Here is a 23,555-nt window from a genome sequence, read left to right as displayed (position 1 = left end):
ATTCTTCCTTTAGCACTGACTAATACTTACTATTTGTTACACTGTTAGCTATACATATGTATTACTTTCTGCATCAGTATGTATAAAACTTATACTGTCAGTAACTAGTGTATTCTTCCTTTAGCACTGAGTAATACTATTTTTTACACTGTTAGCTATACATATGTATTACTTTCTGTATCAGTATGTATATAACTTATACTGTCAGTAACTAGTGTATTCCTCCTTTAGCACTGACTAATACTTACTATTTGTTACACTGTTAGCTATACATATGTATTACATTCTGCATCAGTATGTATATAACTTATGCTGCTAGTAACTAGTGTATTCTTCATTTAGCACAGCCTTAATACTTACTATTTGTTACACTGTTAGCTATACATATGTATTACTTTCTGCATCAGTATGTATATAACTTATACTGTCAGTAACTAGTGCTGTCTTCCTTTTGCACTGCCTTATACTTACTATTTGTAACACTGTTAGCTATACATATGTATTACTTTCTGCATCAGTATGTATATAACTTATACTGTCAGTAACTAGTGCTGTCTTCCTTTAGCAATGCCTTAATACTTACTATTTGTTACACTGTTAGCTATACATATGTATTACTTTCTGCATCAGTATGTATATAACTTATACTGTCAGTAACTAGTGCTGTCTTCCTTTAGCAATGCCTTAATACTTACTATTTGTTACACTGTTAGCTATACATATGTATTACTTTCTGCATCAGTATGTATATAACTTATACTGTCAGTAACTAGTGCTGTCTTCCTTTAGCACTGCCTTAATACTTACTATTTGTAACACTGTTAGCTATACATATGTATTACTTTCTGCATCAGTATGTATATAACTTATACTGTCAGTAACTAGTGCTGTCTTCCTTTAGCAATGCCTTAATACTTACTATTTGTTACACTGTTAGCTATACATATGTATTACTTTCTGCATCAGTATGTATATAACTTATACTGTCAGTAACTATTGCTGTCTTCCTTTAGCACTGCCTTAATACTATTTGTTACACTGTTAGATATACATATGTATTACTTTCTGCATCAGTATGTATATAACTTATGCTGTCAGTAACTAGTGTATTCTTCCTTTAGCACTGCCTTAATACTTACTATTTGTTACAATGTTAGCTATACATATGTATTACTTTCTGCATCAGTATGTATATAATATATGCTGTCAGTAACTAGTGTATTCTTCCTTTAGCACAGACTAATACTTACTATTTGTTACACTGTTAGCTATACATATGTATTACTTTCTGCATCAGTATGTATATAACTTATACTGTCAGTAACTAGTGTATTCTTCCTTTAGCACTGACTAATACTTACTATTTGTTACACTGTTAGCTACACATATGTATTACTTTCTGCATCAGTATGTATATAACTTATGCTGTCAGTAACTAGTGCTGTCTTCCTTTAGCACTGCCTTAATACTTACTATTTGTTACACTGTTAGCTATACATATGTATTACTTTCTGCATCAGTATGTATATAACTTATACTGTCAGTAACTAGTGTATTCTTCCTTTAGCACTGCCTTAATACTTACTATTTGTTACACTGTTAGTAATCCATATGTATTACTTTCTGCATCAGTATGTATATAACTTATACTGTCAGTAACTAGTGTATTCTTCCTTTAGCACTGCCTTAATACTTACTATTTGCTATACTGTTAGCTATATATATGTATTACTTTCTGCATCAGTATGTATATAACTTATACTGTCAGTAACTAGTGTATTCTTCCTTTAGCACAGACTAATACTTACTATTTGTTACACAGTTAGCTATACATATGTATTACTTTCTGCATCAGTATGTATATAACTTATACTGTCAGTAACTAGTGTATTCTTCCTTTAGCACTGACTAATACTTACTATTTGTTATACTGTTAGCTATAAATATGTATTACTTTCTGCATCAGTATGTATATAATTTATACTGTCAGTAACTAGTGTATTCTTCCTTTAGCACTGACTAATACTTACTATTTGTTACACTGTTAGCTATACATATGTATTACTTTCTGCATTAGTATGTATATAACTTATACTGTCAGTAACTAGTGCTGTCTTCCTTTAGCACAGCCTTAATACTTACTATTTGTTACACTGTTAGCTATACATATGTATTACTTTCTGCATCAGTATGTATATAACTTATACTGTCAGTAACTAGTGTATTCTTCCTTTAGCACTGCCTTAATACTTACTATTTGTAACACTGTTAGCTATACATATGTATTACTTTCTGCATCAGTATGTATATAACTTATACTGTCAGTAACTAGTGTATTCTTCCTTTAGCAATGCCTTAATACTTACTATTTGTTACACTGTTAGCTATACATATGTTTTACTTTCTGCATCAGTATGTATATAACTTATACTGTCAGTAACTAGTGTATTCTTCCTTTAGCACTGACTAATACTTACTATTTGTAACACTGTTAGCTATACATATGTATTACTTTCTGTATCAGTATGTATATAACTTATGCTGTCAGTGACTAGTGTATTCTTCCTTTAGCACAGCGTTAATACTTACTATTTGTTACACTGTTAGCTATACATATGTATTACTTTCTGCATCAGTATGTATATAACTTATACTGTCAGTAACTAGTGTATTCTTCCTTTAGCACAGCGTTAATGCTTACTATTTGTTACACTGTTAGCTATACATATGTATTACTTTCTGCATCAGTATGTATAAAACTTATACCGCCAGTAACTAGTGTATTCTTCTTTTAGCACTGCCTTAATACATACTATTTGTTACACTGTTAGCTATACATATGTATTACTTTCTGCATCAGTATGTATATAACTTATACTGTCAGTAACTAGTGTATTCTTCCTTTAGCACTGACTAATACTTACTATTTGTTACACTGTTACCTATACATATGTATTACTTTCTGCATCAGTATGTATATAATTTATGCTGTCAGTAACTAGTGTATTCTTCCTTTAGCAATGCCTTAATACTTACTATTTGTTACACTGTTAGCTATACATATGTATTACTTTCTGCATCAGTATGTATATAACTTATACTGTCAGTAACTAGTGCTGTCTTCCTTTAGCACTGACTAATACTTACTATTTGTTATACTGTTAGCTATACATATGTATTACTTTCTGCATCAGTATGTATATAATTTATGCTGTCAGTAACTAGTGTATTCTTCCTTTAGCAATGCCTTAATACTTACTATTTGTTACACTGTTAGCTATACATATGTATTACTTTCTGCATCAGTATGTATATAACTTATGCTGTCAGTAACTAGTGTATTATTCCTTTAGCACAGCGTTAATGCTTACTATTTGTTACACTGCTAGCAATTCATATGTATTACTTTCTGCATTAGTATGTATATAAATTATACTGTCAGTAACTAGTGTATTCTTCCTTTAGCACAGCCTTAATACTTACTATTTGTTACACTGTTAGCTATACATATGTATTACTTTCTGCATCAGTATGTATATAACTTATACTGTCAGTAACTATTGCTGTCTTCCTTTAGCACTGCCTTAATACTATTTGTTACACTGTTAGATATACATATGTATTACTTTCTGCATCAGTATGTATATAACTTATACTGTCAGTAACTAGTGTATTCTTCCTTTAGCACTGCCTTAATACTTACTATTTGTTACGCTGTTAGCCATACATATGTATTACTTTCTGCATCAGTATGTATATAACTTATGCTGCTAGTAACTAGTGTATTCTTCCTTTAGCACAGCGTTAATGCTTACTATTTGTTACACTGTTAGCTATACATATGTATTACTTTCTGCATCAGTATGTATATAACTTATGCTGTCAGTAACTAGTGTATTCTTCCTTTAGCACAGCGTTAATGCTTACTATTTGTTACACTGCTAGCAATCTGTAAATTGCATTCCCTGTATTGATATGCGTATTACTCATGTTGTCAGTAATAAGTGTGTTTCCCTAACACTTTATATATATATTTTGCCAGCATTTAATGTGTCCTGCATTTGACTTATTGGGGTAGCTTTATCAAGTAGCGGATGCTGCAATGTACCCCTGATGTTTCTGGCACGCCAGAAACAAGAGTTAAGAAGCAGAGGTCATGAGACCGCTGCTCCTTAATTCATCTGCCACGTCTGAGGTGCCGGACTACAATCGTCCCCATCAGATATGATCAGGATTATTGACACCCTCTGCAGTGGGCCACTTTGCACAGGCATCTTAAAAGAAATGCTTGTCGGCATTTATCGATGTTGGGCGGACAACATTCGCTACAGTGAATCATGTCCGCCAGCAAGTTGATCCATTGTATCATCATTTTTTATTTACACCTATTGCAAGTATCGATATCTTGACATTTTTTAATTTTTTTAATTTTTCTCAAACAAGAGATTCTGCAATAATAATATATGGTGCCAAGTGATAAGTGAGCCTTACGTTGCTTGATCGCACTGGCAGACAGATATATTTATATTCCTTGTGTCTTTTATAGACTCTTTCACTGATTGTTAGTCATTTTAATTTATAAATAAATATTTTGTATATTTGATTTTATAGAACTGTTTTCTTTGTGTGTGTTTTTATATAATAATATACAAAGGCCTAGATTATGAGTTGTTCATTAGCCTTAAAAAGCAGCGTTAAGAGGTCCTAACGCTGCTTTTTAATGCCCGCTGGTATTACGAGTCTTGCAGGTACAGGTGTACCGCTCACTCTTTTGGCCAGACTCGGAAATACTGCAAATCCACTTACGTCAATTGCGTATCCTCTTTTTTTCAATGGGACTTGCATAGCGCCGGTATTACGAGTCTGCCCAAAAGTGAGCGGTAAACTCTCTCCTGTCAAGACTGGTACCGCATTTTAAAGTCAGTAGTTAAGAGTTTTACACTACAACGCCATAGCATAAAACTCTTAACTAAAGTGCTAAAAAGCACACTAACACCCATAAACTACCTATTAACCCCTAAACCGAGGGCCCCCCACATTGCAAACACTAAAATAAATATTTTAACCCCTAATCTACCAAACCGGACATCGCCGCCACTATAATAAATATATTAACCACTAAACTGCCATATTCCCGCATTGCAAACACTATTTAAATATTATTAACCCCTAATCTGCCAGCCCTAACATCGCCACCACCTACCTACATTTATTAATGCCTAATCTGCCACCCCCAACGTCGCCGCCACTATAATAAAGTTATTAACCCCTAAACCTAAGTCTAACCCTAACCCTAACACCCCCTAACTTAAATATAATTTAAATAAATCTAAATAAAATTACTACAATTAACTAAATTATTCCTATTAAAAACTAAATACTTGCCTATAAAATAAACCCTAAGCTAGCTACAATATAACTAATAGTTACATTGTAGCTATCTTAGGGTTTTATTTTTATTTTACAGGCAACTTTTTATTTATTTTCACTCGGTAGAATAGTTATTAAATAGTTATTAGCTATTTAATAACTACCTAGTTAAAATAAAGACAAATTTACCTGTAAAATAAAATCTAACCTAAGTTACAATTCCACCTAACACTACACTACAATTAAATTAATTCCCTAAACTAAATACAATTAATTACAATTAAATAAAATCATCTAAAGTACAAAAAAAACACACTAAATTACAGAAAATAATAAAGAAATTACAAGATTTTTAAACTAATTACACCTAATCTAATCCCCGTAAAAAATAAAAAAGCCCCCCCCAAAATAAAAAAGCCCTACCATACCCTAAATTACAAATAGCCCTTAAAAGGGATTTTTGCTGGGCATTGCCCAAAAGTAATTAGCTCTTTTACCTGAAAAAAAATTACAATCCCCCCACATTAAAACGCACCACCCACACAACCAACCCTACTCTAAAACCCACCCAATCCCCCCTTTAAAAAAACTAACACTAACCCCCTGAAGATCACCTTACCAGGAGATGTCTTCACCCAACCAGGCAGAAGTGATCCTCCAGACGGGCAGAAGTTTTCATCCAACCGGCAGAAGTGGTCCTCCAGATGGGCAGAAGTCTTTATCCAGATGGCATCTTCTATCTTCATCCATCCGACATGGAGCATCCTCTTCTTTCCACGGCCGACGACTGAATGAAGGTTCCTTTAAATGACGTCATCCAAGATGGCGTCCCTTCAATTACGATTGGCTGATAGAATTCTATCAGCCAATCGGAATTAAGGTTGAAAAAATCCTATTGGCTAATGCAATCAGCCAATAGCATTGAAGTTCAATCCTATTGGCTGATTGCATCAGCCAATAGGATTTTTTCTACCTTAATTCCGATTGGCTGATAGAATTCTATCAGCCAATCGGAATTGAAGGGACGCCATCTTGGATGATGTCATTTAAAGGAACACTCATTTAGTCATCGGCCATGGAAAGAAGAGGATCCTCCGCGTCGGATGTCTTGAAGATGGACCCGTTCCGCGCCGGATGGATGAAGATAGAAGATGCTGTCTGGATGAAGACTTCTGCCCATCTGGAGGACCACTTCTGCCCGGTTGGATGAAGACTTCTGCCCATCTGGAGGACCACTTCTGCCCGGTTGGGTGAAGACGTCTCCCAGTAATGTGATCTTCAAGGGGTTAGTGTTAGGTTTTTTTAAGGGGGGATTGGGTGGGTTTTAGAGTAGGGTTGGTTGTGTGGGTGGTGGGTTTTAATGTTGGGGGGGAATTGTAATTTTTTTTCAGGTAAAGGAGCCAATTACTTTGGGGCAATGCCCCGCAAAAGGCCCTTTTAAGGGCTATTTGTAATTTAGTGTAGGGTAGGGCTTTTTTATTTTGGGGGGGTTATTTTGTTAGGGGGATTAGATTAGGTGTAATTAGTTTAAAAATCTTGTAATTTCTATATTATTTTCTGTAATTTAGTGTTTATTTTTTTTGTACTTTAGATAATTTTATTTAATTGTAATTAATTGTATTTAGTTTAGGGTATTAATTTAATTGTAGTCTAGTGTTAGGTGTAATTGTAACTTAGGTTAGGTTTTATTTTACAGGTAAATTTGTCTTTATTTTAACTAGGTAGTTATTAAATAGTTAATAACTATTTAATAACTATTCTACCTAGTTAAAATGAACACAAAGTTGCCTGTAAAATAAAAATAAACCCTAAGATTGGTACAATGTAACTATTAGTTATATTGTAGCTAGCTTAGGGTTTATTTTATAGGTAAGTATTTAGTTTTAAATAGGAATTATTTGGTTAATGATTGGAATTTTATTTAGATTTATTTAAATTATATTTAAATTGGGGGGGGTTAGGGTTAGATTTAGGTTTAGGGGTTAATATGTTTATTATAGTGGTGGCGACGTTGGGGGCGGCAGATTAGGGGTTAATAAGTGCAGTTAGGTTGCGGCGACATTGGGGGTGGCAGATTAGGGGTTAATAAATATAATGTAGGTGTCGGTGATGTTGGGGGCAGCAGATTAGGGGTTCATAAGTATAATGTAGGTGGCGGCGGTGTCCGGAGAGGCAGATTAGGGATTAATAATATAATGTAGGTGTCAGCGATGTCGGGGGCGGCAGATTAGGGGTTAATAAGTGTAAGATTAGGGGTGTTTAGACTTGGGGTTCATGTTAGGGTGTTAGGTGTAGACATAACTTTTATTTCCTCATAGGAATCAATGGGGCTGCGTTAGGAGCTTTACGCTGCTTTTTTGCAGGTGTTAGACTTTTTTTTCAGCCGGCTCTCCCCCATTGATTCCTATGGGGAAATCGTGCACGAGCACATTTTACCAGCTCAACGCTAACGTAAGCAGTGCTGGTACTGAGGTGAGATGTGGAGCAAAATTTTGCTCTTCGCTCACTTTTTTTGCGGTTACTGTTGGGTTTGTAAAAACCCGTAATACCAGCGCTGTCTGTAAGTGAGCGGTGAACATAAACTGCTCGTTAGCACCACACAGCCTCTAATGCAAAACTCGTAATCTTAATTTTTTAAAACTACTTACACATGCATAGCACTAAAGACATAACCTTTACAAGTATTGGATATTTTTTACTTATTCTTCTGCTGTGGTTAGTTATTAATGAATATAAATGAACTCCTGTCCTGATTAATCAATCAATCAATCGCAATCTAACATGTAGCAGGGTCAATAATCAGAATTTTGCATTATACATTCTACTCCATTGGAAGCATTAAAAACACTATTTAAAAACTATATTGCAAAAAAAAGTATATCATGAAAGTATACTGCAACATGTTGTAAGTAAATTCTAAATTTAAGGTCCCTTTAATTTTGCAACCCATAACATGTGTTACCAATCTAAATACAGATCTTCTCTCTTATAAAAGGATTGCAGGATAAAGATGGCAGCTGACTTTTCATCTAGTGATTTGGACAAAGTCTCTCAGATTCCAAAGAAAGTGAATGAAATCTATAATAAAATTGATTCTAAAATCCCTAGAATCAACTTCACCCACAAAAATCAAACAACCAGTCCTTACATGAGTAGAGTCACCATTAGAAATCCGAAGGAGAGATATTGTGTTGGCAATCAAATGACTGTTCAAGTTGACATGTTTGATTATTTTGGAAGGAGGAAGACCCATGGAGGAGACTATTTAAGAGCAAGGATATTTACTCCGGAATTTGAAGCAGGAACTTCTGGAAGAATTGAGGATTTTGACAATGGGACCTATCATATTAATTTCACTTTATTTTGGGAAGGTAACATTTCTGTGGCTGTATTTCTAATGCACCCAAGTGAAGCCATATCGGCTCTATGGAATTCAAGAAATACTTGGCATGGTCTTGTAGATTACTCTGGGAAGTTTATAAGCCAAAAAAATGAGACTGATACTAAGTGTGGCTTTGCTCTCAACAGATCAGTAGAGCTATGTGAGTACATAGATCATAGAGATGGTGAATATTTTTATTGCATCAAACCTACAAACTTCTTGTGCGATTCACTAACAGAGATAAAGAGTTGGTTCACTGGGAATTCGAAATTGAGTCCACTTGAAGCAAGTCTCTTAGTGAGGTAAGAAAATGAAGTGGGGCTTTATCATAAATTATAATTTTTCACACCTTCAAACTATTAAAATATGTTTACAATACTGAATTCTTCGTTAAAAAAAAGTTATTTCACTTTTCACTCATCCAAGTAATATTTTATTCCAACTCCCTCTAGTAATATAATTTTAGTAATGTGAAAAGATGTATGTTGGCAAAGTATGACATGAGCTGATTTCATTCTGATCTTATATAAGACCTCTTTACCTGCCCCTTGCCCTCACAGTCTGTATATAGGTGACTATTCCCATAAACTGCACCCTCAGTATCACAGGGACTGATCATCATACCTATACCACCTTTAATTTATGGTATGGAACTGCCTCATCTCTTGTCTTAGGAACTGATAACTGAAATTCTTCCTCCCTTGAGACTGCATGACCACCACTTTGTTTATGCCCATATTGTCCTGTCTGTCTGCTGCTTCCCCTTTGCCCAAGATACTATTGCCTTATCTGTGAGCCCCTTCAGCTTTGTGTTGTACTAAACATTTTGGAGGATTATGTTTTTATTATACACTTTGCTTCACCCTTGAGCTGTAGTAAACATACCCTGTGGCTTCTTTATTCCTTGACCCCACCCCCAGTAAAAGAATAACCGCTTCTCAAGATGAGAGCAGAATGTGTGTTTTTACTTTAGTGAAAGGGTTTAGCACTTAAAAGAAGTTCACCACTAATTGTCATTTTATTGTTGCGATAGCTAAACTGTAATTCCTGGTTAAATTAATTGATGAAAATGAAAAACCTTAAAAATATGCAGGTTAAATTTTTGAACTCTGTTGCAAATAGATTTAATTTCACACATTGCCTAAAATGAACTCAAAATTTTAGCCGTGTGGTCAGTAGAATCAGTCGGGTCCTGGGGAAAACACTGCCATTTATAAATGTTTCTAATTGGTCTTGGCAGAGAAGAATAGGAATGTTGGGGCCCCTTACTAGACCATTAATCATGGCCTCCTACCCCTTGACCTTTGCAATTTTTAACTAAATCACTAAAATGTGTACACACTTTATTCTTTAGTGTAGTCAAACTTGAAAGTAAAAGTAGTACACTCTTACATAAACACAGAAACATATACACACAAAAACACTTACACACACTTACTCAGGCATAAAAATACACAGAAACACTCACACAGACACTCAGCTCTTGCTTACAGTGAACTGTATTGATGTAGACTAAATTTATGTCATAAAGTGAGAATTACAAAACAAATATGGAGTTCTGATTATCTTTTTGTCAAAGACGATGCCAATGATATGATACCAAGAGTATTGATGAAAGGAATCCCTGAACTGTCTAAACAGTTATTTAAAAGGAAAGTGGTGGGTTGGAGACTCCCATAAAAGGTCTCATTAATCTCAAAGTCTGTACAAAGATGTGAATATTCATCAGTAAGGTCAAACTTTCCTAAAAAGGAAAAGACAATGGGGACACAGACATACTCAGACACAGAGACCCAAGGAAACACACACACACAGCTCTTGTTTACACTGACCTGACAAGTAATGACACAGACTACATTTTAGTCAAAAAGGGAGAATTACAAGACAAAATATGAAGGTCTGATTAGCTCTTTGTCAAGGAAGATGTCAACTATATGATGACAAAAGTATGCAGTGGCTGAAATGGTGGCTGGGGCCCCTGAACTGGCTAAATACTAACTTTTATTTTGCTGTATAAATAAACAGATCTCAAATTTCCAATAGACCATCAAATCCAAGTTACTCACATTTCCAAAAAAACACTCTATTGTGCTATTAAAATAGATCTTGCAAACCATTTCTCGGCGATAAAGCTGTTTTATCAGGCATCTTGCGTTATCGCCAGGAAACACGTTGCAAGATTTATTTTAACCTCTGCTCATTGTTAATGGGTTTTTTTGTGTGGTATTTTTAGTTGTTAATGAGACATTTTAATAAATGGACTTTACTTTTAACCACTTTTTGAACCCTGATTATTGATGAGCTTTAGCTACCTGGTGGAGTTGAGTCACGTTAACGGCTTTTATCCTGTGATCCTGTGTTCTTGAGAACCGGAGTTCAGTTAGCTGGTTCACTGTCAAAGATCCAACCTGCGCCTAATAGCCCAATATGGTGCTTTTTCGAAATGTGAGTACCTTGGATTCATTGCAGTTTATTGGAAATTTGTCTTTATTGATATACACATGTGGTGCCTTTCAACAATAATGTATGCATTTGCTAGATGGTCATGAACAATTTTAGCCTCAAATATGCAATTCAATAAAAAATATGCACGTGATTAAATACAATTCATATTATATCTGATAAGTTACCGGCTGTTAGAGCAGCTATAATTTTAGTTTGAATGAAGTTTCTATTTAGATTAAATTTTTAAACGTTGAATAACTTTGAAAAAAATGTAATAGTATTTAAGTTTGGAAGTTTTGTATCTATTGATACGTGAACGTGTATACATAACAACTTCAAAATAGAGAAAGTCCTAATTAAAGAATTGCTATTTGAAGCTGACAATAACAGATTTGTCAACCGGCAAAATGTTGAATTTTGGAAAAAAATCCCTAATGCTGAATTGTACTCATACAAGCTATTGGGTGTTTTTTTTTAGACACAACACATGGATTCTTTTTTTAGGCACAACACATTCTGAGCAATTTAAAATAAATTTTAATTTGGAAATCTTATAAAATGCACTTCACAGAATAAATGATTGATTCACATTGGTTCTGCAATTGAAATACAACAAAATTAAAAAGACAGTCTAGTCAAGGGCATGCAATTTTAAAAAAAACTTTGGAACTTACTTTTATCATCAAATTTGTATTTTGACAGTTTTTTACAGCTAGACAACTCTAGCTCATGCGTGCTATATAGATAACATTGTGCTCACTCCCATGGAGTTATGTATGAGTCAGCACTGATTAGATAAAATGCAAGTTTGTCAAAAGAACTGAAATAAGATGGCAGTCTGCAAAAGCTTAGATACAAGGGGATCACAGAGATAAAAAGTATATTAATATAACCATGTTGGTTATGCAAAACTCGGGAATGGGTAATAAGGAATTATCTATGTTTTTAAACAATAACACTTTTGGAGTAGAATGTGCCTTTAAAGGGACATGTTACCCATATACTAAATCCCTTGAAAGCGATTCAACCTATCTGTAAAAAACTGACTAGACAATATTGCATGGACTTTTCTATGTACAAAATTAAGACATTTTACCTAAAAATAAGTTCAGCTCACCAGGGTGAGTGATGTGTGATTCTTTCTAATATCATATGCATGGTGAAAAAACACAGCCAATCAGCATCATCAGTGCCGAGATCAATCTTTGATCTTGTGAAATTTTAGCATAATCCCACCAGATTTTGTAGCAATCTTCCTTAAATTGATGAGAACAATAATGTAAATGCATAAATAGCCCACCAATGACCTCTTCAAAGCTTCAATATATCGAAAGTGTCCTTTTTAAATACAAATAAAATGTCCTGATTTGGTTGGTCCAAGGGGAAGCTATGCATTTGGGGCATTGATTTATTTTCTCAGGTGTGGATTGTGTGCTCCTTGTTTCCTTTTATAGAAACTGGGCATAAATTGTGGAAGGTGCAGCAGGTTCTCAACCTGTTACAATACCACAAATTGTAGGGTGGCTGTGAGAAATGCTGATGTAATATGTCAGATAGGCAAGCCTAGAACAATATGCAGGTGATGGACAGGTGAATACAATATACACGCCATGGAGGGCAGGACAAAATATATAGATATAGAATTAAACAATTTACCAGACACATACATGTCAGGGTATTGCTGAGTGATATTTAATATATATATATATATATATATATATATATATATATATATATATATATATATATATATATATATATATATATATATATATATATATATATATATACCACATAAATTAATATTGCATCCATATATGAATCTGTTTTGATATAAAATGCTTTGACCATTGAATCCATTGAAGCTAGACTCAGAAATCAGACCCCCCTCTCTATATCCAAATACACAACTCAGAGTTCAAAGCAGACATTTGTCAGACTCTAAGATATATAACTTCAAAGGAATTACATTTAAGGGCTTCCTGCACTAGGCAATGTGTAATGGATTTGCCTAGATCAAGATGCCCCCTGTGGACCACAGCCTAAATGTCTGCAGTGTGGGAGAAATTTCAGGATGGACAGCAAATTTAAATATGTATCTCCTAAGAGTTTATTGGTGCATGCTGAATTAAACATACAAACCCCCAGACTTTCATCTGAATTGGTGTCAGGGTTTTTCCCTGTTGTGTTTGCCATGTGCTGCTGGCAGCCATTTTACTCACCTCTCTTCCTAACTATGGTGCATTGTGGGGGATGCTGCTCACTTCCTGCACTTCATTTTATGGCCAGACTGGTGTGCATCATCCATGTGAGACAGGATGCAGTCTCAGAATTGTGATGTCATCACTTATTATTTAAAGGGCCTCTGTTCAGTATGCTTTGTCTTTGCGTTGTCTCAGACCTGTTTGTGAGAGTTCCTGTGTATTACCTGGCTGCCTGACATCCTTCCTGGTTCCTGATCCCTGGCTTGTTCCTGACTCTGCTGTTTTCATTGTTCCTGACTCGGCTCATCTGACTACCAGCTCTGGTTTTGACTCCTGGCTTGTTATTTGACTTGTGGACTTTTTATTATTTTTTGCTATTAATAAAGGTGTGATTATTTTTGCACTTCTCGTCTCAGTCTGATTCCTGGCACCCTGACAATGGGTTATAGCAGGAGAAAATATTTTAACCCTGTGTAAGAGAATCCATATAAGAATTTAAATCTTAAAATTTAAATAGATTGTCTATATATTTCATATAGTTAAATACTCAGATTGCATTGAAAATATCAATATCTGTATAGGTCTGGGAGATATGCCTTATGCCTAAAACACTATATTAGATAAGTGTCTATTATAGTGAAATTAATTTATATCTGTATTAATATTTAAAAAGTTTAACCAACTATTGCAGAATAGATTACTTTTTTATTACAGGCATATGATATTCCAAGTTATCTAAGTTAGCAGGAAATACATTTTATAAAATAAACCCATGTTTGGATTTGAAATTAAATGTTCAAATATATTAGATGGGCCATATATTGAAAAAATAGATTATTAAAGCTAGGAAATTATAGATGTATTGAATGTACATGTCTATAATTAATATATATATATATATATATATATATATATATATATATATATATATATATATATATATATATATATATATATATATATATATATACCAGGCCTGCAGAAATTACCAAGGGCCAATGAGAGATAAGCTCAGACTCAAAGGGTTTACCCAGAGAAATTATATTGGAAGGATTCAGAGAATGAAGGAGAAGTTTATCACTGATATAACCTTCTACACTATGCAAAAGGAGAGAGACTCACTTTGTAAAACAGAGATACACACAGTTTGGGCCTACTTTCTCTGAACCCTGGCTGGAAAACTCTCTTTGGGCAAGAGAGATACTCTGTGACCTGTTACCCTTGCAAAATAGTGATACCTTCATGTATGGCCATAAGAAATATCTGGGATGTTGAACTCTCAGTGGAGCTGGTAACGTATTAGTGATAAATATCCCCATCTATGCTCAAATCCATAACGCTCACCAAGACCCAGTAGTTATTGATATCCCGCTACCAAAAACATTCACAAATCACTTTAAAAATATCATACAACGTACACTTACACTCATACAAACACTATACAATTTTTCATTTTTAATAAAAAAAAGTATTTACAAAATATAACTGGATCAAAGTTCCGAGATCTTGGGTGTTAGAAAAAAAATGCACACAAACCCATTTTACATTGACTTACATAGACATACATGAACATACACTCATTTAGCTACATCTACGTACAAATAGCATCACATGCATACAGAATTAGATACACACAAACAATATACAGCACATTGCGTACAAATAGCATCACATGCAGACCGAATTAGATACACACAAACAATATACAGCACATTACGTACAAATAGCATCACATGCATACAGAATTAGATACACACAAACAATATACAGCACATTACGTACAAATAGCATCTCATGCATACAGAATTAGATACACACAAACAATATACAGCACATTACGTACAAATAGCATCACATGCATACAGAATTAGATACACACAAACAATATACAGCACATTACGTACAAATAGCATCACATGCATACAGAATTAGATACACACAAACAATATACAGCACATTACGTACAAATAGCATCACATGCAGACCGAATTAGATACACACAAACAATATACAGCACATTACGTACAAATAGCATCACATGCATACAGAATTAGATACACACAAACAATATACAGCACATTACGTACAAATAGCATCACATGCATACAGAATTAGATACACACAAACAATATACAGCACATTACGTACAAATAGCATCACATGCATACAGAATTAGATACACACAAACAATATACAGCACATTACGTACAAATAGCATCACATGCATACAGAATTAGATACACACAAACAATATACAGCACATTACGTACAAATAGCATCACATGCATACAGAATTAGATACACACAAACAATATACAGCACATTACGTACAAATAGCATCACATGCAGACCGAATTAGATACACACAAACAATATACAGCACATTACGTACAAATAGCATCACATGCATACAGAATTAGATACACACAAACAATATACAGCACATTACGTACAAATAGCATCACATGCATACAGAATTAGATACACACAAACAATATACAGCACATTGCGTACAAATAGCATCACATGCATACAGAATTAGATACACACAAACAATATACAGCACATTACGTACAAATAGCATCACATGCATACAGAATTAGATACACACAAACAATATACAGCACATTACGTACAATTAGCATCACATGCATACAGAATTAGATACACACAAACAATATACAGCACATTACGTACAAATAGCATCACATGCATACAGAATTAGATACACACAAACAATATACAGCACATTGCGTACAAATAGCATCACATGCATACAGAATTAGATACACACAAACAATATACAGCACATTACGTACAAATAGCATCACATGCAGACCGAATTAGATACACACAAACAATATACAGCACATTACGTACAAATAGCATCACATGCATACAGAATTAGATTCATACAAACAATATACAGCACATTACGTACAAATAGCATCACATGCATACAGAATTATATACACACAAACAATATACAGCACATTGCGTACAAATAGCATCACATGCATACAGAATTAGATACACACAAACAATATACAGCACATTACGTACAAATAGCATCACATGCATACAGAATTAGATACACACAAACAATATACAGCACATTACGTACAAATAGCATCACATGCATACAGAATTAGATACACACAAACAATATACAGCACATTACGTACAAATAGCATCACATGCATACAGAATTAGATACACACAAACAATATACAGCACATTACGTACAAATAGCATCACATGCATACAGAATTAGATACACACAAACAATATACAGCACATTGCGTACAAATAGCATCACATGCATACAGAATTAGATACACACAAACAATATACAGCACATTACGTACAAATAGCATCACATGCATACAGAATTAGATACACACAAACAATATACAGCACATTACGTACACAAACAATATACAGCACATTACGTACACAAACAATATACAGCACATTACGTACACAAACAATATACAGCACATTATGTACAAATAGCATCACATACATACACAATTAGATACATACAAACAATATACAGCACATTACGTACAAATAGCATCACATACATACAGAATTAGATACATACAAACAATATACAGCACATTACGTACAAATAGCATCACATACATACAGAATTAGATACATACAAACAATATACAGCACATTACGTACAAATAGCATCACATACATACAGAATTAGATACATACAAACAATATACAGCATATTACGTACAAATATCATCACATACATACACAATTAGATACATACAAACAATATACAGCACATTACGTACAAATAGCATCACATACATACAGAATTAGATACATACAAACAATATACAGCACATTACGTACAAATAACATCACATACATACACAATTAGATACATACAAACAATATACAGCACATTACGTACAAATAACATCACATACATACAGAATTAGATACATACAAACAATATACAGCACATTACGTACAAATACCATCACATACATACACAATTAGATACATACAAACAATATACAGCACATTACATACAAATAGCATCACATACATACACAATTAGATACATACAAACAATATACAGCACATTACGTACAAATAGCATCACATACATACAGAATTAGATACATACAAACAATATACAGCACATTACGTACAAATAGCATCACATGCATACAGAATTAGATACACACAAACAATATACAGCACATTACGTACAAATAACATCACATGCAGACAGAATTAGATACATACAAACAATATACAGCACATTACGTACAATTAACATCACATGCAGACAGAATTAGATACACACAAACAATATACAGCACTTTTTTATTATGAAATTAACACAATTTAGGTACTTTTTCACAGAAGGCCATGTCGTCACTCACTTTACGCTCAACACAAGTGTTGGAAGTTTTTTCCTTGCAATTTCTCGCCTCCATTGACTTCTATGGGGAAAACGTGCTTGTGCACGCGACCAGCCTCTTTCTGTAATGCACGCAATATTTTTCTCCTTTAAAACTCGTAATAGCAGCGTTATAATTGTGACGCTAATTTATTCATTCTTGAGTTGGTCCCGCTGTGACAAATAGATCAAGAAATAGACACTGGAGTTATGGGATTTACTTGTGTGAACATCACTACAACATCAAATTCTAAAAGTGGCTAAGTGGGTGTACACTTATACTTAGCAAAGACAGTGCTGGCCTACTAACTGTTCTTACTTCTCACGAGTTCGAACTAGGGGTGAATATAATGTGATGAGTCTGTTAGTGGCGCCCCAAGGGCTGACTGTTGTGTGGTGATTGGGTTTTAATTTCAATTTTATGTAATAACTAAAAGTTTTTCATGTACTAGGTGAACGTATTTTTAACTTGTATTGTAATTCAATAAAAAACAAATCAATTGATCAGATGGGGCTGAAGGAAATAAAACTCATATGGATTTATACAAATAAATTTTAATAAAAATGGAAAATAATTAAAATTTGACACATCAACTAATGCAGCATATTAATTAAACAGTTTATTTTGGAAAATAAGATAAGATATGACACCAGTGTCTCTAAAATAATTGTCTCACATAAAAAATCCACATAAAATAAAGAAGCTTAAATGATCTGATGATACATGCTTGTTATTATTTGTTACGTTAGCTTATACTTTAAATCCGGTAAAGATATGGGAACAATGTTATATAAGCGAGACTATCTAATAAAATTCAATAAAAGATATGAATAATGTATCAGTCAATTTGATTGTTAGCAAAACAATCCACTTAACGATGTGAACAATGTATCGAAAGTCTTTATAAATCTGTGCCGTAATATGTATGGGCACAAAGACGCTGTGTGTTGATAATAAACAGCTTAATTATTTCAAATTGGCAGCCGTTCTAAGATGTTATTGTGCTATATGTGCACATCAAAGTTGTTAATAGATTCCGGCTTTTTCTTTGTACTCACTCTTTTTTCTTGAGCTTAGAAGCTAGTTGTGTCAGTAGATGTTTTGGCGTGCTTGCCCAGTTTCGATCTGTATTCCGTTTACCGATTTGTGTCCAATCAGTGTAGAGTATGGAGAGTGTGCGCACTTTTTCAAATGGGAAGACTGTTAGTATCTTCTATCCTTAACTCCTACCGCTTCTATTCGTGCAATTTCAAAGCAACTTTTTTAGAATTGGTTCTGGGAGTGAAATGAAGTGTAGTTTCTGATAGTTTCTCCTACCGCTTCAGTTTGTACTTGAATTGTAGCACAATACTGATTTGGGTCCTGGGAGACCAATTGTTACAAGTCCTCGTTCTGGGAGCTAAGTAGTATGAACGTCTACGCGTTTCAGCTAATACAAGCCTTTATCAAGATGTTTCATGGTCTGCCGCTCCTTCCTTTTATACCATCATGTTAACCCTTTGTGTGTTTTCAGGAAAATTTATTGTCCACTGATTTCTTTTATTTATATTTGCTGAATAATTGGTCTTATATATTTTTTGACCAACAAGAGTGTGTTACATAACAGATCACATAAATGGAATATAAATAAAAATGAATAAAACAAAATACATTTTAGTTTGATATTTATTCCCCCGTCATTGTTAAGTGCCAATTTCAAATCCAATGAATTACTATTTCCCTCTTCTCATATGGGAAGATCGTATAATTGATTTACATATATGTGAGTTTATTGAGTTGTATTTATCTATTATATTAGTATATAGAACTTAAAGCTAAGGGGTTTAATTTATTTATATAAAAAACAGTAGATTCTGATTTCTTCAATTTTATTGCGAGCCTATTTTCACAGTCTCCCTAAATAAGTCTTGTGTATCTTTTCTTTCTATATATATATATACTTATTATATAGATAGATACCTCAGAGTGGTTATTTATCATATTTCTTGTATATTTCCTGTCCAAATAAATTTTATACATGTCAAAAAATATAGAAAAATATATAAAAAAATAGAAAGTTTTATTTATTTGATATTTATTGAAGGAATAATATAATGAATATGTTCTGCAGTTATCGATATTAGTTGATTATATTTTGAATGTCATTCTAATGTATGCGTTGACAATATATTTTTTATATAAATGTTTTCTAAATGTTTCACAACAGCTGGAAGATATTTCTCTTTGTTCAACAATTGTGGGTGCAATTTTATAAATGGGTTTTGTAACTATTTCACTCTTCTTTTAACACATTTAATCGTATGTTATCTTCCTCACTTCACGTAGATGTACATATCATCTTACTGGCCAGTATATTGGAAATATATGTGTAATTATCAATTCGTATTACTTGTGTCTATTTTGCATATACCCTAAATTCTATAGTTGTAAGCCCATATTGTTAATGTCTGTTTCCTCCTGATCTTTCTAAATAAGTGGGATTTTATTATTCCTATTGACATAAATAAGTTGGATTTTATTATTCATATTGACCTAAACCTAAATATTAGTTGTATAGAATTGGAGTCTAGTTGGATATTTATTTAACCTAACAGTTAGGAAAAAGGGGAGAAAACAGGAGTGAAAAGGGGAATGTGGAAAAAAATGTTTTTTTAAACTTTATGTTATTTTAGAATGAAATTGAGGTCCAATGCACTGTTCAGGCCCCTGGGGGCCAGTGTGCCAAAACTATAAATTAGCTTGGCTTCTTGTCTAATTAACTTTTCTTCCATATTCCCTCGTCTGCCATCAGGTTCTAGCTTTTTAATTCCCCAATATTTGAAATCCTCAAGTTTGCCTAAATGTACTTCCGAAAAATGTCTATAGAGATTTGTATCTTTACTTTTGTGCTCTATTGCAAGGAGGTGGTCTCTTATACGATCTCTCAGTTTCCTACCTGTTTGTCCAAAATATTTAAGATTACAGCTACAATGGGGGGTAGTTATCAAGCCGTCAACCTCAAATACGCTGGAATTCCACAGCGTATTTGTGGCGAGGCTGATTCGCCTTAGTTATCAAAGGCAAGAGACCGGCAAAAGTAGAATTTTGTGACGTAAGCTTCGATCCGCCGGACTCAGTCCGACACAGATCGATTCTTATGTCACTACAGATGTTCCGCACACAAGTGCGGCACAATCTGACTACTTTTGCTAGTTATCAAAAAACTAGCAGGTACGCTCGGCATTTTTCCGGCCCAGCGTACCTGGTTTTCAATCCTCCACCCTGGAGGTGGCGGATCCCATAGGAATCAATGGGAGTCTGACCATAGCGAAAGTTCATGTTCGCTGCTGCCAGACATCCCATTGATTCCTATGGGAGATGTCTGCACCTAACACCCTAACATGTACCCCGAGTCTAAACACCCCTAATCTGTCCCCCTACACCGCTGCAACTAAATAAATGTATTACCCCCTAAACCGCCGCTCCTGGACCCCACCGCCACTATAATAAATATGTTAAACCCTAAACCGCCGCTCCCTGACCCCGCCGCAACTATAATATATGTATTAACCCCTAAACCACCGCTCCCAGACCCCGCCGCCACCTACATGATACCTATTAACCCCTATCCTGCCCCACCCTATACCGTCGCCCTCTATAATAAAGTTATTAACCCCTATCCTGCTGATCCCACACCTCGCTGCAACTAAATAAATAGTTTAACCCCTAAACTGCCGTTCCCGGACCCCGCCGCAACCTATATTAAACTTATTAACCTCTAATCTGCCCCCCCCTACACCTATAATACATTTATTAACCCCTATGCAGCCCCCCCTATACCGCCGCCACTGTAATAAAATTATTAACCCCTAAACCTAAGTCTAACACTAACCCTAACACCCCCTAACTTAAATATTAATTAAATAAATCTAAATAATATTTCTATTATTAACTAAATTAATCCTATTTAAAACTAAATACTTACCTTTAAAATAAACCCTAATATAGCTACAATATAAATAATAATTATATTGTAGCTATCTTAGGATTTATTTTTATTTTACAGGCAAATTTCAATTTATTTTAACTAGGTACAATAGCTATTAAATAGTTATTAACTATTTAATAGCTTACCTAGCTAAAATAAACAGAAATTTACCTGTAAAATAAATCCTAACCTAAGTTACAATTACACCTAACACTACACTATCATTGCATTAATTAAATAAATTAACTACAAATAACTACAATTAAATACAATTACATAAACTAACTAAAGTACACAAAATAAAAAAAGCTAAGTTACAAAAAATAAAAAAAATAAGTTACAAACATTTAAAAAATATTACAACAATTTTAAGCTAATTACACCTAATCTAAGCCCCCTAATAAAATAACAAAGCCCCCCAAAGTAAAAAAATGCCCTACCCTATTCTAAATTAAAAAGGTTCAAAGCTCTTTTACCTTACCAGCCCTTAAAAGGTCCTTTTGCGGGGCATGCCCCAAAAGAAAACTGCTCTTTTGCCTGTAAAAGAAAAATACAACCCCCCCAACATTAAAACCCACCACCCACATACCCCTACTCTAACCCAAACCCCCCTTAAATAAACCTAACACTACCCTCCTGAAGATCATCCTACCTTGAGTTGTCTTCAGCCAGCCGACCCACCGATGGAACCAAAGAGGAGATCCGGAGTGGCAGAAGTGATCCTCCAAGGGGCGCTGAAGAAGTCTTCCATCCGATGAAGTCATCATCCAGGCGGCGCTGAAGAAGTCTTCCATCCGGGTGATGTCATCTTCCAAGCGACGCTGAAGAAGTCTTCCATCCGGGCGATGTCATCTTCCAAGCGGGGTCTTCAATCTTCTTTCTTCAGGATCCATCTTCATCCCGCCGACGCGGAACATCCTTCTTTCCCGACGGACTACCGACGAATGAAGGCTCCTTTAAGGGACGTCATCCAAGATGGCGTCCCTTCAATTCCGATTGGCTGATAGGATTCTATCAGCCAATCGGAATTAAGGTAGGAAAAATCTGATTGGCTGATTGAATCAGCCAATCAGATTGAGCTCGCATTCTATTGGCTGATAGGAACAGCCAATAGAATGCAAGATCAATCTGATTGGCTGATTGGATCAGCCAATCGGATTGAACTTCAATCTGATTGGCTGATTCAATCATCCAATCAGATTTTTCCTACCTTAATTCCGATTGGCTGATAGAATCCTATCAGCCAATCGGAATTGAAGGGACGCCATCTTGGATGACGTCCCTTAAAGGAGCCTTCATTCATCGGTAGTCCGTCGGGAAAGAAGGATGTTCCGCGTCGGCGGGATTAAGATGGATCCTGAAGAAAGAAGATTGAAGACCCCGCTTGGAAGATGACATCGCCCGGATGGAAGACTTCTTCAGTGCCGCCTGGATGATGACTTCATCGGATGGAAGACTTCTTCAGCGCCCCTTGAAGGATCACTTCTGCCGCTCCGGATATCCTATTCGGTTCCATCGGTGGGTCAGCTGGCTGAAGACAACTCAAGGTACGATGATCTTCAGGGGGGTAGTGTTAGGTTTATTTAAGGGGGGTTTGGGTTAGATTAGGGGTATGTGGGTGGTGGGTTTTAATGTTGGGGGGAGGTTGTATTTTTCTTTTACAGGCAAAAGAGCAGTTTTCTTTGGGGCATGCCCCGCAAAAGGCCCTTTTAAGGGCTGGTAAGGTAAAAGAGCTTTGAACTTTTTAAATT

General features: G+C 34.7%; 1 protein-coding gene across 1 annotated transcript in view; it reads left to right on the top strand.

Annotated features, from left to right (window-relative positions):
* The first annotated feature begins 8,380 nt into the window (after nucleotides 1-8,380).
* The window catches only part of LOC128639043 (NXPE family member 4-like), a 203,956-nt gene continuing 188,781 nt past the window's right edge, over nucleotides 8,381-23,555 (top strand). The window contains exon 1 of the mRNA XM_053691184.1: nucleotides 8,381-9,054. Coding sequence (XP_053547159.1) covers nucleotides 8,381-9,054 — 674 coding nt within the window. The remainder of the gene's footprint in view (nucleotides 9,055-23,555) is intronic.

Source organism: Bombina bombina, chromosome 8 (genome assembly GCF_027579735.1).
Source record: "Bombina bombina isolate aBomBom1 chromosome 8, aBomBom1.pri, whole genome shotgun sequence".
In the NCBI taxonomy this organism is placed as follows: Eukaryota; Metazoa; Chordata; class Amphibia; order Anura; family Bombinatoridae; genus Bombina; species Bombina bombina.
The sequence above is the reverse complement of the archived record's forward strand: the minus strand, read 5'-3'. Positions and strand labels throughout refer to the sequence as shown.